Source organism: Balaenoptera ricei, chromosome 16 (genome assembly GCF_028023285.1).
Source record: "Balaenoptera ricei isolate mBalRic1 chromosome 16, mBalRic1.hap2, whole genome shotgun sequence".
Classification (NCBI taxonomy): domain Eukaryota; kingdom Metazoa; phylum Chordata; class Mammalia; order Artiodactyla; family Balaenopteridae; genus Balaenoptera; species Balaenoptera ricei.
The window spans coordinates 59,054,563-59,067,690 of record NC_082654.1 but is presented as its reverse complement, the minus strand read 5'-3'; the positions used below and the strand labels follow the sequence as shown (position 1 = coordinate 59,067,690).

Here is a 13,128-nt window from a genome sequence, read left to right as displayed (position 1 = left end):
TCAGTCATTGGGTTATCCTTGGAGGCCGTAAAGGATCCCAAAGACTCTTTCCAGGGGGATGGAGACCATATAGCTTTTTTGGGGCTATTAATATCCCCTAGAAACCAGCCCTCCTTGTTTCTCCTTGATGGAGATAATGTTCATAGTGCCAGTGTAGAAGTAACTCAGTGATGATGAGAAAAAAGTCCTCAAGACCCCTGTTTGATTCCTCAAGGAAGCATTTCTCAGCTATATGTGTTTCTTACTGCTATCCCAAAGTTGTCCAGGTTATTATTATTGTCTTGATGGCAAATTAAAGTCTCTTGTCTCAGCTTCAAAATGAAGATTTGCTGTTATCTCAGAGATGAGAATGACACAGATGGCCCATAGGAATGGCAGTGACATTAATGGTTATGATCAGGTTGTAGGTTATTTTCGCTGAGAACTTCTTGTGTAGCAAAGATGTTGGGTCCATTTTTCAGAACGGTAGAAGGTAAACACATTGATAGGATCTTACTGGCTAATCCAGGTGTGTGTGTGTGTGTATGTGTTTCTACCTTTGAGTCAAGAGCAACCGTTAGTGTATATTTTGAAAGTTTAGTTGTGTATCTGTGTAAAATAGAACCATTTGGATTTCCCCAAAGAGTGGTTATTCATTCTTTGTGAACGAAGAGAGGAGAGGCAGGAACCAAGGTCTAAACTTCTGAAGACCTAATGGTGTAGTTTCCTGCTCATCAGACAAATTGCATGAAAGTTTGAGGCTGTCACCCCAGTCTTCCTGAGTTACCTCTGACTGTTCTCTTCCAGATGCTTTGTTCTGCACAAGCTGCCCAATTTGAAGTTTCTGGATGCTCGTAAAGTAACCAAACAAGAACGAGAGGAAGCTTTGGTCAGAGGGGCGTTCATGAAGGTGGTGAAGCCCAAGGTAAGCCCTCTACTCACTGTTTTTTGCAAGGATTTATGCCTCACCTGTTGGGTACTCTTTGACCCTGGAGGCAGTCCTCCTATGTGTTCAGAATGCAGGAGGGATCTCACACCAGGATTTCATCCATGGACATACTGTTGGCCAAACAAGAAGTAGAACTGGGTATAAACTGGGTCTTCCTGTGACCCAGCCTAGGGGACCTTATTGGTAAGGTGATTTCAGGCAGATGGCTCTTGTACCAATAAAGCAGCATCATACACAGCCCAACAGTGACGTTCCTGGGGAGGATTTCGGGCCTCCTGGAAGATGTTTTATTTACAAGGTGGGGCCTCTGCAGGTCTGTAGCTGAGAAAGGAGAAATAGGAAAGCATTGGGCATTTACTGTTTCTCAGGGGGGTAGGATTCCTGTAGTGCCTCAGAGGGGGCCCTTCTTTCTTGGGACCAAAGGGTAGCTGGGGGAGAGTGATTTTCTCTTGTCCACAGGTGAGGGCTCAATAGCTCTTGGAAATATTGTTGGCAGGGAAGGCGATTTTTCTGACAATGTGATCTGGGACTGGTGTGTGCTTCCGTCATGTAGCTCATGGGAATGCTGTTTACTGACCTTTGCTTCGCCAGCTGAGTCTGCTTCGAGGCCATGGGATTGAACGTGGTGTCATCATAATGAGAGCATTGATGAGGCGGGGGAGATTTGGCTTGGGGTCCTGGATTCAGACACAAGGAGATTATTAAAGACATGGGCTTGGGAGGAGCTGGGGTCCTTCAGTGAAGCCTGAGGCTGGGGAATGGACTTGATGACCCCTTTGGAGGTCCCTCACTGCCCTGGAGCTCTGTGGCACTACGGTCACTTCCTGTGGGATCCTAGCTCGTGTGTTGAAAACACTAGCCCAGAAATCCTTGAGGTCTCGTTTGTCCTCACTGATTGAGCACTCTGCACATGCATTGGGAGTGATTAAGAGGGAAAGAGGAAAAAACAAACAGAACCAAAACAGCAAAATGAAACCTCTTCCGTCAAGTTGCTCAGCTGGCAGCAGACCTCAGGCCACTTTCTTTCCCTGAATCCATGAGGTGCAACTTATTTCCCGTTATGCTGAATAAAATTGCTAGCAGTTGTGGAAATATACGATATGGAGAGTATAATACTGGCAGATAAATGTATTGTTACCTGTTTCAGCACGTGGGAAATTAATTGAGTGATTCGCTTCGTAGCTATTAAAGTGTTAACAGTTTTACTAATGGAGGCACTGATTTGATGTATTACTCATGACTGCCTTTAGTTATTTTCCAGCTTTTGTGATTTTGTCCAAAGGAAAGAAAGAATTTATTTCTTGGCCTCCTTTTTTTTTTTTTTTTTTTTTTTTTTTTTGGTTAAAAGATTCCAGAGACAGCCCATATCACCAAACCAAAGTACGACAAATAGGCTGTTTATAGTATCTTGGGTTCCTGCCCATCCTGAATTTCTCACCATCATGTATACATGCATTTTATAGAATAGATGCTATTTCTCCTGCTGTCATTGTCTTTGACATGGGAGCTCTGGAAATCCGGAGGGTTCGTAAAGATATACCCATCATATTGGGGTGAGGTGTCAATGTCATCTGCTACTGTTCTAAGGTTCTTTGTGTCCAGGTATGTGAGTCCTCACATAATCTTCTAACGTGGAAGGAAGGGAACGTTGGCTTACTGTACAGATGAGATAACTCAGGCCTTGACACGCTATTTGGGCTGCTCAGGTCACCAGCTCATCATTGCTAGAGCCCACGCTGTACCCGTGTGTCTGACTGCAGAGCCTACATTCTTCCACTCCGACCTCTTACCCCTGGAGCCCTCATCTCACCATTCTCCCCACACATCTCTCTATCCAAACAGAACCTCCGAGGAAGGCCTAAGTGAAGAAGACAGGAAACAGCAGGACTGTTCTGTTGGAGTAGAGATGGGGAGAACTGAAGTCCTCCCCTGCCTCTGAAAGCAGGGAATGACTCCTTCACATCCAGCAGTAGCTGGTTCTCTGAGTCGTTAGCACCATCGTCAGAAATGCTCTTCAAAGCTCCACATCAGTTTCAGATCAGTTATAGAATTAGCTCATGTTAGTGTGGTTGATACTACCATCTTTACTAACTGTGTTAAGCTTTGAAATATCCATTAGTTATTTGGAGAGAGACAAAAATACTCTGACAAAGCATGAGGACCTTTGGTGGTTATCCTTTTGTAGAGTTCCATGATTTCCAAACTGGAGAGGGCTTCAGACCTCACCTGGTCTGTGCTCTTATTTTACGGGTGAAGGAACTGGGAGAGGACGTAGTTCCCTAAGGTCCCACAGTCCCTTGGAGGCAGAACTGGGACCAGAACCCAGACCATCTGGGCTCCCAGTGAAGTGTTCTCTTTACACTGTGCTCCTTTAAATGCACTGGAGGATTTCTCAGTGTTCTGGTTTCATATCAAGCTGTATGCCTCTCATGAATGGCAGGCAATTCCCTTCTGTCTGCTGTTTGCTGGGCAATGTGCTGGTACTTTTCTGGCAGATAGAAAGAGGCCAAATGAGCTCCTTGCTGAATTAATAAATTGGGCTTAAAAAGGCTGGTTCTCGCCTGCTCACAGTATGTACAGACATATGTTTGTTCCTTGCAGGTGTGTATATACGCTTTCCATCTCTGTGTGTGTATGTATATATATATATATATATGTACTGGGAGGTATGTGTACACCCAGAGTCGGCTCCTAAGTGGAGAGCAATTTCCTCTCCGTAAATTGCCGACGCTGTGCTGAGCACACTTGGTGAAGACCTATTTTTCATCACGGACTCGGAATCTCAAGTTGGCTTCTGTCCTTTCTGAGGCAATGGCGGCCTGTTTTGCTTACTCGGCAGAATGCGCTGATGGATGATCAAGGGGGCCATGATTTGGGGAGCTGTTCTCATTTTATTCCTGACATAAAGTATTTGGGAGAACGGAAAATGCCTCTCCAATCACAGTGCTTGCCTTGGAGGTCGGGAACGGGCAGTCTGGGTGTTCTCGGCTGACGCAAATGCAGAATCATCCGGTAACTCATAAACCGCCTAAGTCACAAGGGTTTGATTTGGTACCTGGCAGGCCCCCGCGCTTGAAGTGCGGAGTTGGCTCTCGCTCCCTCTCACGATGACACATTTCTCCTTCGTGGCTGCCTTTTGGCTTTTGTTGTTTAAAAGCTGCCTTCTGTCTGAGCTCTGATTGTACAGAACGATGCTGTCATTCATTAGGAAGTGACAGCTAACGTTGCAGTGGCTCTTCTAGACTCTCTGTGTGTGTGTTTAGCGAATGGACCTACAACAGCTAGGCTTTGCTCATTTCCCAAAATTTTAAAGAAAATATATATCTCTGTCAAATATTGGCCATCGGATCATGCCATTGTCAATGCAGAGAGCACCAAGCTGGACGCAGAGGAGGTGGTAGACCCCAAAGAATGGATTCTGTAGTGACCAGACCGTGACCCCCCCTCGCTGCTCCGGGAAACGTAGGCCAGGTCAGTGCAGAGGCCTGTCCAGGAGGGCGTGCGTGGTGGGCACGCCGGCCCTGCACGTCAGAGAGACAGCGCAAGAATCCAACGGTCAGAATTGCTTATTATGTCCTGGCTTTGTAATTATTCATCCCTGTTCTGGCAAAGAGCACAGTTATCATTTCTGTGACATAATTATTTAAAGCTGAGCCCTCTTGTTTTACAGGCACATATAGGAAGTTGGCTACCAACAGTTTAATCTTTGTAATCTCGTAGAAGCGATGGGAGGCACAGCTACCAGGGCAGCTGGACCAAGAACCTCAGCCTCTATTAGAAAGTGTTTAGACATGTGTGTTTTTGCTTGTAATCATGGCCCTTCTCTTATGGGTAAGATAGGGTCATAGGTTTGTTTGTGAGTGTCAGTGTGTCCTTGAAAATATGACATCGGTGTCTTTATGTGGGCACGTCTGGGTTTCCTATCCTGTGTAGCTTGTGCATTTGTGTAGTTTTGTAGCATTGTTTTGCATATTTGTGTATGTGTCTTTGGGTATTTTTCTTGGGGGGGTGCACTATAGAATGTGCATGTGTGTGTATGTGTGTGTGTGTGCGTGAGAGAGAGAGAGAGGAGAGAGAGAGAGAAAGGGGAAGGGAGGAAAGGAGGCGGAGGGAGATGTGATGTGTCAAAGGAATAAACATGTACCTTTGGAAATCTTTTTTATTCTTGTCCTTAAACTGGAAGTTGAAAGCTATTTGGGTCCCGGGACCGCCTGCTTCCCTGACTATACTTCACAGCCCTGCTCTTGACACTTGGAGTTGGGCCCAAACTTTCCTGGGTACCTTTAGTTTCTTCCATCTGTGTCTATGTTTTTGGAGTTCCAGGCATAAAGGCAAACTAGGATAGAGACAGGGCGTGGAAGCATCTGGAAGCCCGCTCTTTGTCAGGACAAAGCTGCTGCGTACTTACTGGGGTGTCAGCTCCATGAGGATAGGAACTTTCTTTTGTTCGCTCCTGTATCTCCGGGGCTTGGTCAGTCGCAGAGGCTCAGCCAGTACTCGTCAAAGCAATGAACTATGAACAGAGCATTTTGGAGGATCCATCAAAAAAGGTGGTCCATTTTTTCTATTGCCTCAATGTGGTCCTCTGCAAAAGCAGGAAAGGGACTTTGGCCATAAGAAAAATGTAATAACTTGGATCTGTGTGTTGGCAGAAAAGAAGGATTCTGGGCCGCATAATTGTTTTTCTAAAGGATTTACCCTGGGATTACTTATGATGGCAAAACCTACGGCCATCGTGATCCCCAGGGCCATGGCTTCTGCATGGGGCAGCTTTGCTGCGGTGGGCAGCAGGGGTGCGATCCGAGCTCCCTGTCACTGCTGATGTGTTCTCTGAGTCCTTCTCTCGGAATCCTGCTCATGTTAGGGATTTTTAGGGGGAAAAAAGTAGCTTTTCTCAGAAAACATGTTGGGGTACTGCACAAGTCTGTGGATTGTTAAAATGAGGTTTTCCCTGTCTTAGCTGCTCTTGTGCTTTCTCTGTGCCATAAAGGAGCACTGCCTCATGACTTGTTTGGTTTACTTATTGTTTTTTATGCCTAGCCTAGTTCTTCACTAAGTGCTACCTTGTTCTAAAGCACAGTGTGTATGTCTTTCATATATTCTCTTACCCCATGGAGCCAATTGCAAACATGTGAAAGGTTATCCGAAACTACCTCTAGATAGGTTGCAATTACTAACATTTACTCTATACCCAATATTTTTAAAAATATGTATTTTACATAAAGCCAGGGTGTGCCTGTAAATAAATATTGTAAACCACATGAACACGCAGCTTAAGTAGGCAATAAGCCTCTAGACGTTGAAAGTTCTCTACTGTGCCCAACTGTCAGAAGAAAACTAAAAATGTCAGTTGATTTTCTGGATATTTCTAACTACCTGAATACGTTAGTGTTTTACGGTTCTTTTCTGTTTTCACACAGATGTTTCTCGTCTGGAGACATATTCAGATTCTATTTCCAGTTACTTTATAGTAAATTTTGAAGGGAGGAAAAATTTTTAATTCTTTTTTGGAAGATGCTCAGGCATTGTGTTTAGAAACAACTTCAGAAGCCAAAACTTTGCAGTTTGTTTGTTTTTCATTCTTCTTTCTGATTTCACAGTTTGCCACATTCATTTGATGGGGGGCATCACTTGTATTTCTTCATTTTTAGCACCATGGCATCCTGTGTCTCAGATAAATGCTTTCATGGTGTTGCTTTTTGGAGACCATGTTGGTAGCTTTTTATGGCCTTGCTTTTGGAGAGCAACCCTCTGAAATCAGAGATAGACTGTTGCAGAGAAGTTGTGTCTCCAGCACCCTAGAGATAAAGAGCCCTAGCAAAGCCCTGTAGATAGAAAATTGAAACCACAATAGAAGGAAAGTGAATAGAACTGTAGTTGATGGCAGCAGCCTCTGAGAGCCACGTCCAGATGTCCCTGGGGCCCGGGCAGGTGCTACCTATATAGTAGGCATCATTCTCCATTAAGCCCGGTATCTGGTGAGGTATCATTGTGTCTCTGTTGGAGTCACTGGCTTTCACTAAACCCCGATGGCCCAGCTCCACATTCGTCCTCTTTGTAACCTCTAACATGCTGGCTTTTTTTCCAAAGATGTTTGGACAGACACATGCCTAGAGGATCATGGAAGTAAGTGGCATTTTTGGGGGAATGAGATGTGTCCCTAACATCATTTGTACAGCCTCTGGAACCTACCCATTGGGAGAACTGTGGTAGATTTCATTATTTGTCTAAAATTGTTCCACTCCTTCTGCCCTTGCCATGGTTTCCCCTTTAAGAGAGAGGCATACCTCTCCGTCCCGTTGACTTTGGACTTGGCCGTGTGGCACTTCGGCCAATGGGATGTGAGTGGAAGTGACAGCATGCCAACTCCAGGCCAAGGCCTCACGAGGTACAATGTGTTTCCACTCACCCTTCTTGCACGCCCGCCATTTGCTGTGGAAACCACATGAGACGCAGGCTGAGTGGACACACGCTGAGATTAAAGCCTGAAGCAGAACTACCCCAGCCACCCTCGGACCTCTGCACAAGAAAGACGTGCTGGTCATAAGCCACTGGGACTTTGAGAAGCGCTGTTGCTGCAGAAACCTGACGGACACATAGGCCGTCCGTGCTCACATTCTGTCCTCTGGCCTTCCCCGGCCACTTGAACCAGGGCTCTTAAATGAGACACAACTTGGGGTGTAGTGAAGTTCATGGCAGTTTTGGGTGTCACAGCACCAACTACGGTAGGCTTTCTGGTTGCCTCACTAATTAGGATCGAAGGCCAGCCTCAGGGTCGACTGGCTGCTTAGCAGTGGATTATTAGTCGTGATGAAACTTTCCCGATATGTGAGTCACAGCAACACCTAGCGTATATTAAGTGTCCACTGTGTATTAGATATTGTACTAGCGACTTAATATCATCTCTCAATTTCTCTTTGAACTCGAATCTGCCAATGATGATCAGAGAACTTGCATACATCACTTAAAATTACAGAGCAGTGTGGAATCCAGTTCTTCCTCAGGCCCACTGAGGCCCCTAAGCTCATGCCCTTTTTCCTGTATACCTTAAATTTCATCATCCAGACATGGAGATATAATGCGAGGCAGGAGAAGAGCAGGAGGACCAGGACATGGAAGGGAGCCCGAGGTAAATTGCTAATTTTCAATTTTGACCTTGTGACCACTCCCTCCAATGCATTTTGGTGAAAATTTGTGGGCTAGGCCGAGAATTGCAGGAGTCAGGCAGTGGAGGGCTCTGTTTATTAGGCAAAGCTTGCAACTTAATTTGAAGATGAGGAGGAACCTTGGGAGGGTTCAGAGTGGGAGGAAAGTATGGGCAGATCTGTGTTTGGATCCCTGGGTGTCTGACGGGCGGGGGTTCGGGGGGCACTAATGCTCTGTGTATACAGTAGGTGTTTTGGAAATCTGTACAGAGGCAGCTGCCGGCCCGAGGTCACCCAGCATGAGGAGCACCCAGGCCAGTGTTGGTGCTCAGGTGGCCACACAGGTCACAGAGCTGGGGCCCAGAGCCCTGCCCTGACCACAGGGAGGGGTCTGGGTGGTAGCGAGCAACTCACATGCTGGATGAGGAGAAAGCCGATGGCTGTCCGAGACCCAGTAGTAACTCACCTGGCAGTGGGTCTCTGACATTCTAAAAAGTTCGTTGACATGTTCTTACCCAAAAGACCCTGTCCCCTATGGTATCAGCTGCCTTAATTTTAAGGAATGAATTTAAGCCTTCTTAACTGAGCCATGAGAAATCCTCATTTGTGTGATCTCTGGTAATGATTAAGATGGAGCCTTAATAGCCAACTATGTCTGTAATCTGTACGTTTCCAGCCTGACGTTTTCTTGATCCACTTTATTTTTTTTTTTTTTTTTTTTTTTTTTTTTTTTTAATTTTAACCTGTGAGCCTTTTTTTTTTTTTTTTTTTTTTTTTTTAATACTTTATTTATTTATTTATTTATTTATTTATGGCTGTGTTGGGTCTCTTAGTTTTCGTGTGAGGGCTTTCTCTAGTTGCGGCAAGTGGGGGCCACTCTTCATCGCGGTGCGGAGGCCGCTCTTCATCGCGGTGCGCGGGCCTTTCACTATCGCGGCCCCTCCCGTTGCGGGGCACAGGCTCCAGACGCGCAGGCTCAGTAGTTGTGGCTCACGGGCCCAGTTGCTCCGTGGCATGTGGGATCTTCCCAGACCAGGGCTCGAACCCGTGTCCCCTGCATTAGCAGGCAGATTCTCAACCACTGCGCCACCAGGGAAGCCCTTGATCCACTTTAGAAGACTGTTTTTGGTATTTTCCATTTGCAATTTAGTTTTTTAAAAATTATTTTTAAAAATTAAGCTTGACGGGAAAGAGAAGAGGGGAAGAGGAAAGTAAAGATGCTTCCTTAAGAAAGTGGGTTCTCAGAGAATAAAGTTGGGGTGCTGATTTCAAGTTACCCATGTTGAAATCTCACATCACCCTGTGTTCTGTGTGCAGCTCAGGGCTTGGCAGGGAGCTGTCCTCCTGAGGCAGGTGCATTGGTAACCTGGGGCAACACCTTATCCTTAACATGCTTTGCTCTCCTTGATCTCACCACCCCCCTCCACACACACACAAACACACACATCCTTTGCTTTGAGCCTTTGAGCCTGATGATTCCAGGCCGGTGATGAGGAGGAGTGGGTTGGAAGTACAGGACCAACTTGTCTAGAACAGAGGAAAAAGGCCAGTGACTGAGGTCTGAGTGAGGGGAGGATCACTGATGGCCTCAGTGTTCTCACCCTCTGCCGGTTCCCTGGGCCTTGCTCTCTACCCTTCTGACCTCTGTGGCTTCATGAGTCTCTGCCTTGCTTAGAAAGTCCCCTCTGGACCCATGGCAGCATCAGATGGTAGGGACTAAACCCTCAGGTGTATAGGGTTCCCGTAAGGCAGGGGAGCCTGCAGGATGGATGGCTCACTAGAGAAAATCACGAACATTGTTCTGAAGCTCACTTTGATTCCGTGTTAATATTACTTGCAATTCCGTGGCTAAGAGAGGAAGAGAAAACGAAGATGGTGTAGTCTCAACTTCTGCTCTTGAGTTCTGGTTATTTCCAAATTGCCTGCAACTAACAGCAGATGTACTGGTTTGCTGCCATAACAAAATACCTCGGGCTGGGTGGCTTTAACAACAGAAATTCCTTTTCTCACAGCTTGGAGGCTCCAGTTCCAAGATTAAGGTGTGGGTGGGATTGGTTTCTTTTGAGGTCTCTCTCCTTGGATTGCAGGTGACTGCCTTCTTGCTGTGTCTCCACATGGTCACCCTGATGTGCACACACAACCCTGCTCTCTGTTTGTGTGTCCAGATGTCCTCCTCTTACAAGGACGGGTCATATTGGATTAGGGCCCACACACTGGCCTCTTTTTAGCTCATTCACCTCTTTAAAGGTCCTGTCTCCAAACATAGTCACATTCTGAGGTACTGGGGGGTTAGACTTCAACATAGAAGTTTGGGGGGGGGGACACAATTCAGCCCCTAACAGCAGACGAGAAGAATGAACTTTAAGAAGAATGTATTTAAGAAAACTCATGTAAACTTAGTGATAAAAGGGATGTCTATGATACTTAACATTTACTTGTTCTTTTCATTGTGCCCAAAAGCCTAGGAAGCAAAATCAGTGGATAGAATAAAGTAGTAGGATAACCTTAGGTTTCCAACTTGATGGGAGTTAAAAGTCTTCACAGAGTTTGATTGAAACAGAAATTTGACCTGTTTGCCTGAGTGCGGCTGATAAATACTTTTCAGGATCTCATCCAGTTGAGTGCCAAGCAAGTATGCACAGGTAATTGCCAGGATTAGTGGGGAGCTCCAGTAATGACATCTCCCCCACACAGTAGGCTGAGTGAGAAGCCCGATGCTCAGAGGGGAGCTTCTTCTCATTAAAAAAAAAATTACCCCTAGAGGTGCCCTTTGCCCCAAATTGTTCCTTGAGGAGTGAAAAGAAGCTGTTTCTTGTTATAAGGCAGAAGAGTCCTGACACATGTCCACTGGTCTCTGCCTGTTTCTCCAGAGCTTATTTCTCCCTGTCAAGACCTCCAGGAACATCCAGTTCCCAGGTGGCTGTTGGATCCTGCTTGTGAGTTGGTTCCAAGTCTCTAGGAAGTGTGTTTCTGCCTCTTGATTGTTTTGTCTACCTGTGGTCACCATGGCTGCCTTCTGGGGCCCGTGTCTACACTCTGACTCTAGATGCACCCTCACCATCCCTCTGACCAGGCAAAGTGATGTTTCACAAGCATGATGGGGCAGGTCTGCCCTTGGGGTCCTTGAAGGCTGATGGTACAATTAGCTCTTTTATTTGCTTTTCTGCTCCTTACAGTAGAGTGTCTTAGATTAACAGACAGGGCGCCAGCAATAATGCACAGATGCTCTGTAATTGGGGCTTCCTTTGATGTTAATTTAGCGAAGTTCAGTGCTATTGTCAGTGATAGCAATTATGCTCAGCCTTTTCACCAAGGACATTTTAGGATAATTTTATTTTTCATGTGCATTTTTAAACTATGGCAGTAAATTTTGAGCTACACTACCTGAATTAGAACTCATTATTTCTTTTCAACAGCCAACCACTGCTCTCTGTCTAGGCTCCAGAGCTGTATCTTTATTTTTCTTTTTTGGAGTGGGGAATTTTAAAGTGGGGCTTCTACCTCATGAAGCTTTTAACTCATGAGTGAAATTCAGAAGTGAGTCTTTTGGTTTTTTGTTGGCGTTTTGTACTGTCACAGAGACTATCTGGCTTAGTGACCTCTCCCATGTTTTATCTGGACCATTTTTATTCATTCCTTCCCCTCACCTGACCTTTATTTTTGTTCTTGACATGATTCAAGAAGTTGCCTCCAGCTGTTCTTTTGGGAAGGTTTAAAATCTGCATTTATCATGGCTCTTGTATTCCATGGCAAACCTATGATTCTTACTTTTGTTCATAGGCTGTTGTCAGATTTGCTCTTCCATTTGGGGGCCAGTCTCACTCCAGGTTTCAGGATTATATTTAGGTTTGGATTAAAGGCCACACTTCTGCCATCTGTTTCTCCATCGTTACTACGGGGCATGTCATACCTCCTTTCACATTTGTTGTGAGGATTAACTGAGATAATGTGTGTAAGCAGCTCACACAGTCTCTCTGGTATGTAGCTCGTGTTCTGAGGTGTGGCATTTCAAAACAGCTCTGTTTTGGGGCCATTGCTGTGTCTTCCAGTTGTGTGAGTGAACACGACGAAGATGATTTTGGCCTGAGTTGGGAGGTGTATTAGTTGTCTGGGGGCTGCCTTAACAAAACACCATAAACTGGGTAGCTTAAACAACAGAACTTTATTTTCTCACAGTTCTGGAGGCTGGAAGGTCCACATCAGGGTGCCACATGGTTAGGTTCTGGTGAGAGCCCTCTTCACAGCTTGCAGACAGCCATCTCTCACTGCTGTGTCCTCATGTGGCAGGAGGAGGAAGAGAGAGAGGGAGAGCAATGTTTGATTGATTGATTGATACATCTTCCTCTTTTTATAAGGCTGCAGTCCTATTGGGTCAGGGCCCCACCTGTATGTCCTCATTTAACCTTAATTACCTCCCAAAGACCCTATCTCCACAAACAGTTACACTGGGGGTTAGGGCTTCAGCATATGAACTTGGGGGAACATAATTCAGTTCATAGAAGGGGGTATTGCCCTTGTAGTCCTGGTGACTTAACTGAGTTTTCTGGGATTTATACTTAAGTGTTTCTAAGGTTTTCCTAAGTGTTACTTCCCGATGAGAGTAAAACACCTAAAAGAAAGGAATATGGGAGGAGAAAGAGGGCCTCCTGTTCATCCTGGGGAGGCTGGGCCCCTAAGTTTGGGGGTCTTCCCAGGCACTACACAGGCCTTTTTGTTCTCGTGGTGATGGTGACGGGGGGGAGCCAGAACAATAAGAGGTGCAAGAAAAGTCCGTGCAGTATTAAGACATAGGAAGTCCCACGGTCACTGATGCAAGCAGGAGACAGTGCTGCACCGTCCCCAAGCGGGCGGTAGTAGGGCAGTCCCCCCATAGGGCCCACTGGTGCAAAAATAAGCCCTTAAGCCCTTTCGTTTGGGTGACCTTGGACTCAACTCTCATAATCCTCCTCCAACTCCCTTGGCGAATCTGGAAATCAAGGCCGATGTTTCGATTCTAGAATTTGTCACTGGAGTCAGTCCCCTTCTGCCCCATAGTAAAATGGAGAAAACCAGGGA

At 45.9% G+C, this 13,128-nt stretch overlaps 1 protein-coding gene across 8 annotated transcripts in view; it reads left to right on the top strand.

Moving 5' to 3' along the window:
- LRMDA (leucine rich melanocyte differentiation associated) overlaps positions 1-13,128 on the top strand; it is a 1,782,822-nt gene that overhangs the window by 743,449 nt on the left and 1,026,245 nt on the right. For all 8 annotated transcript variants that reach the window (XR_009497876.1, XR_009497874.1, XR_009497877.1 and 5 more), the window contains one exon: positions 787-904. Coding sequence is in view for 2 of the 8 variants with exons in the window: in XM_059899184.1 (XP_059755167.1) it covers positions 787-904 (118 nt within the window). In the remaining 6 variants the exon portion in view is untranslated. The remainder of the gene's footprint in view (positions 1-786; positions 905-13,128) is intronic.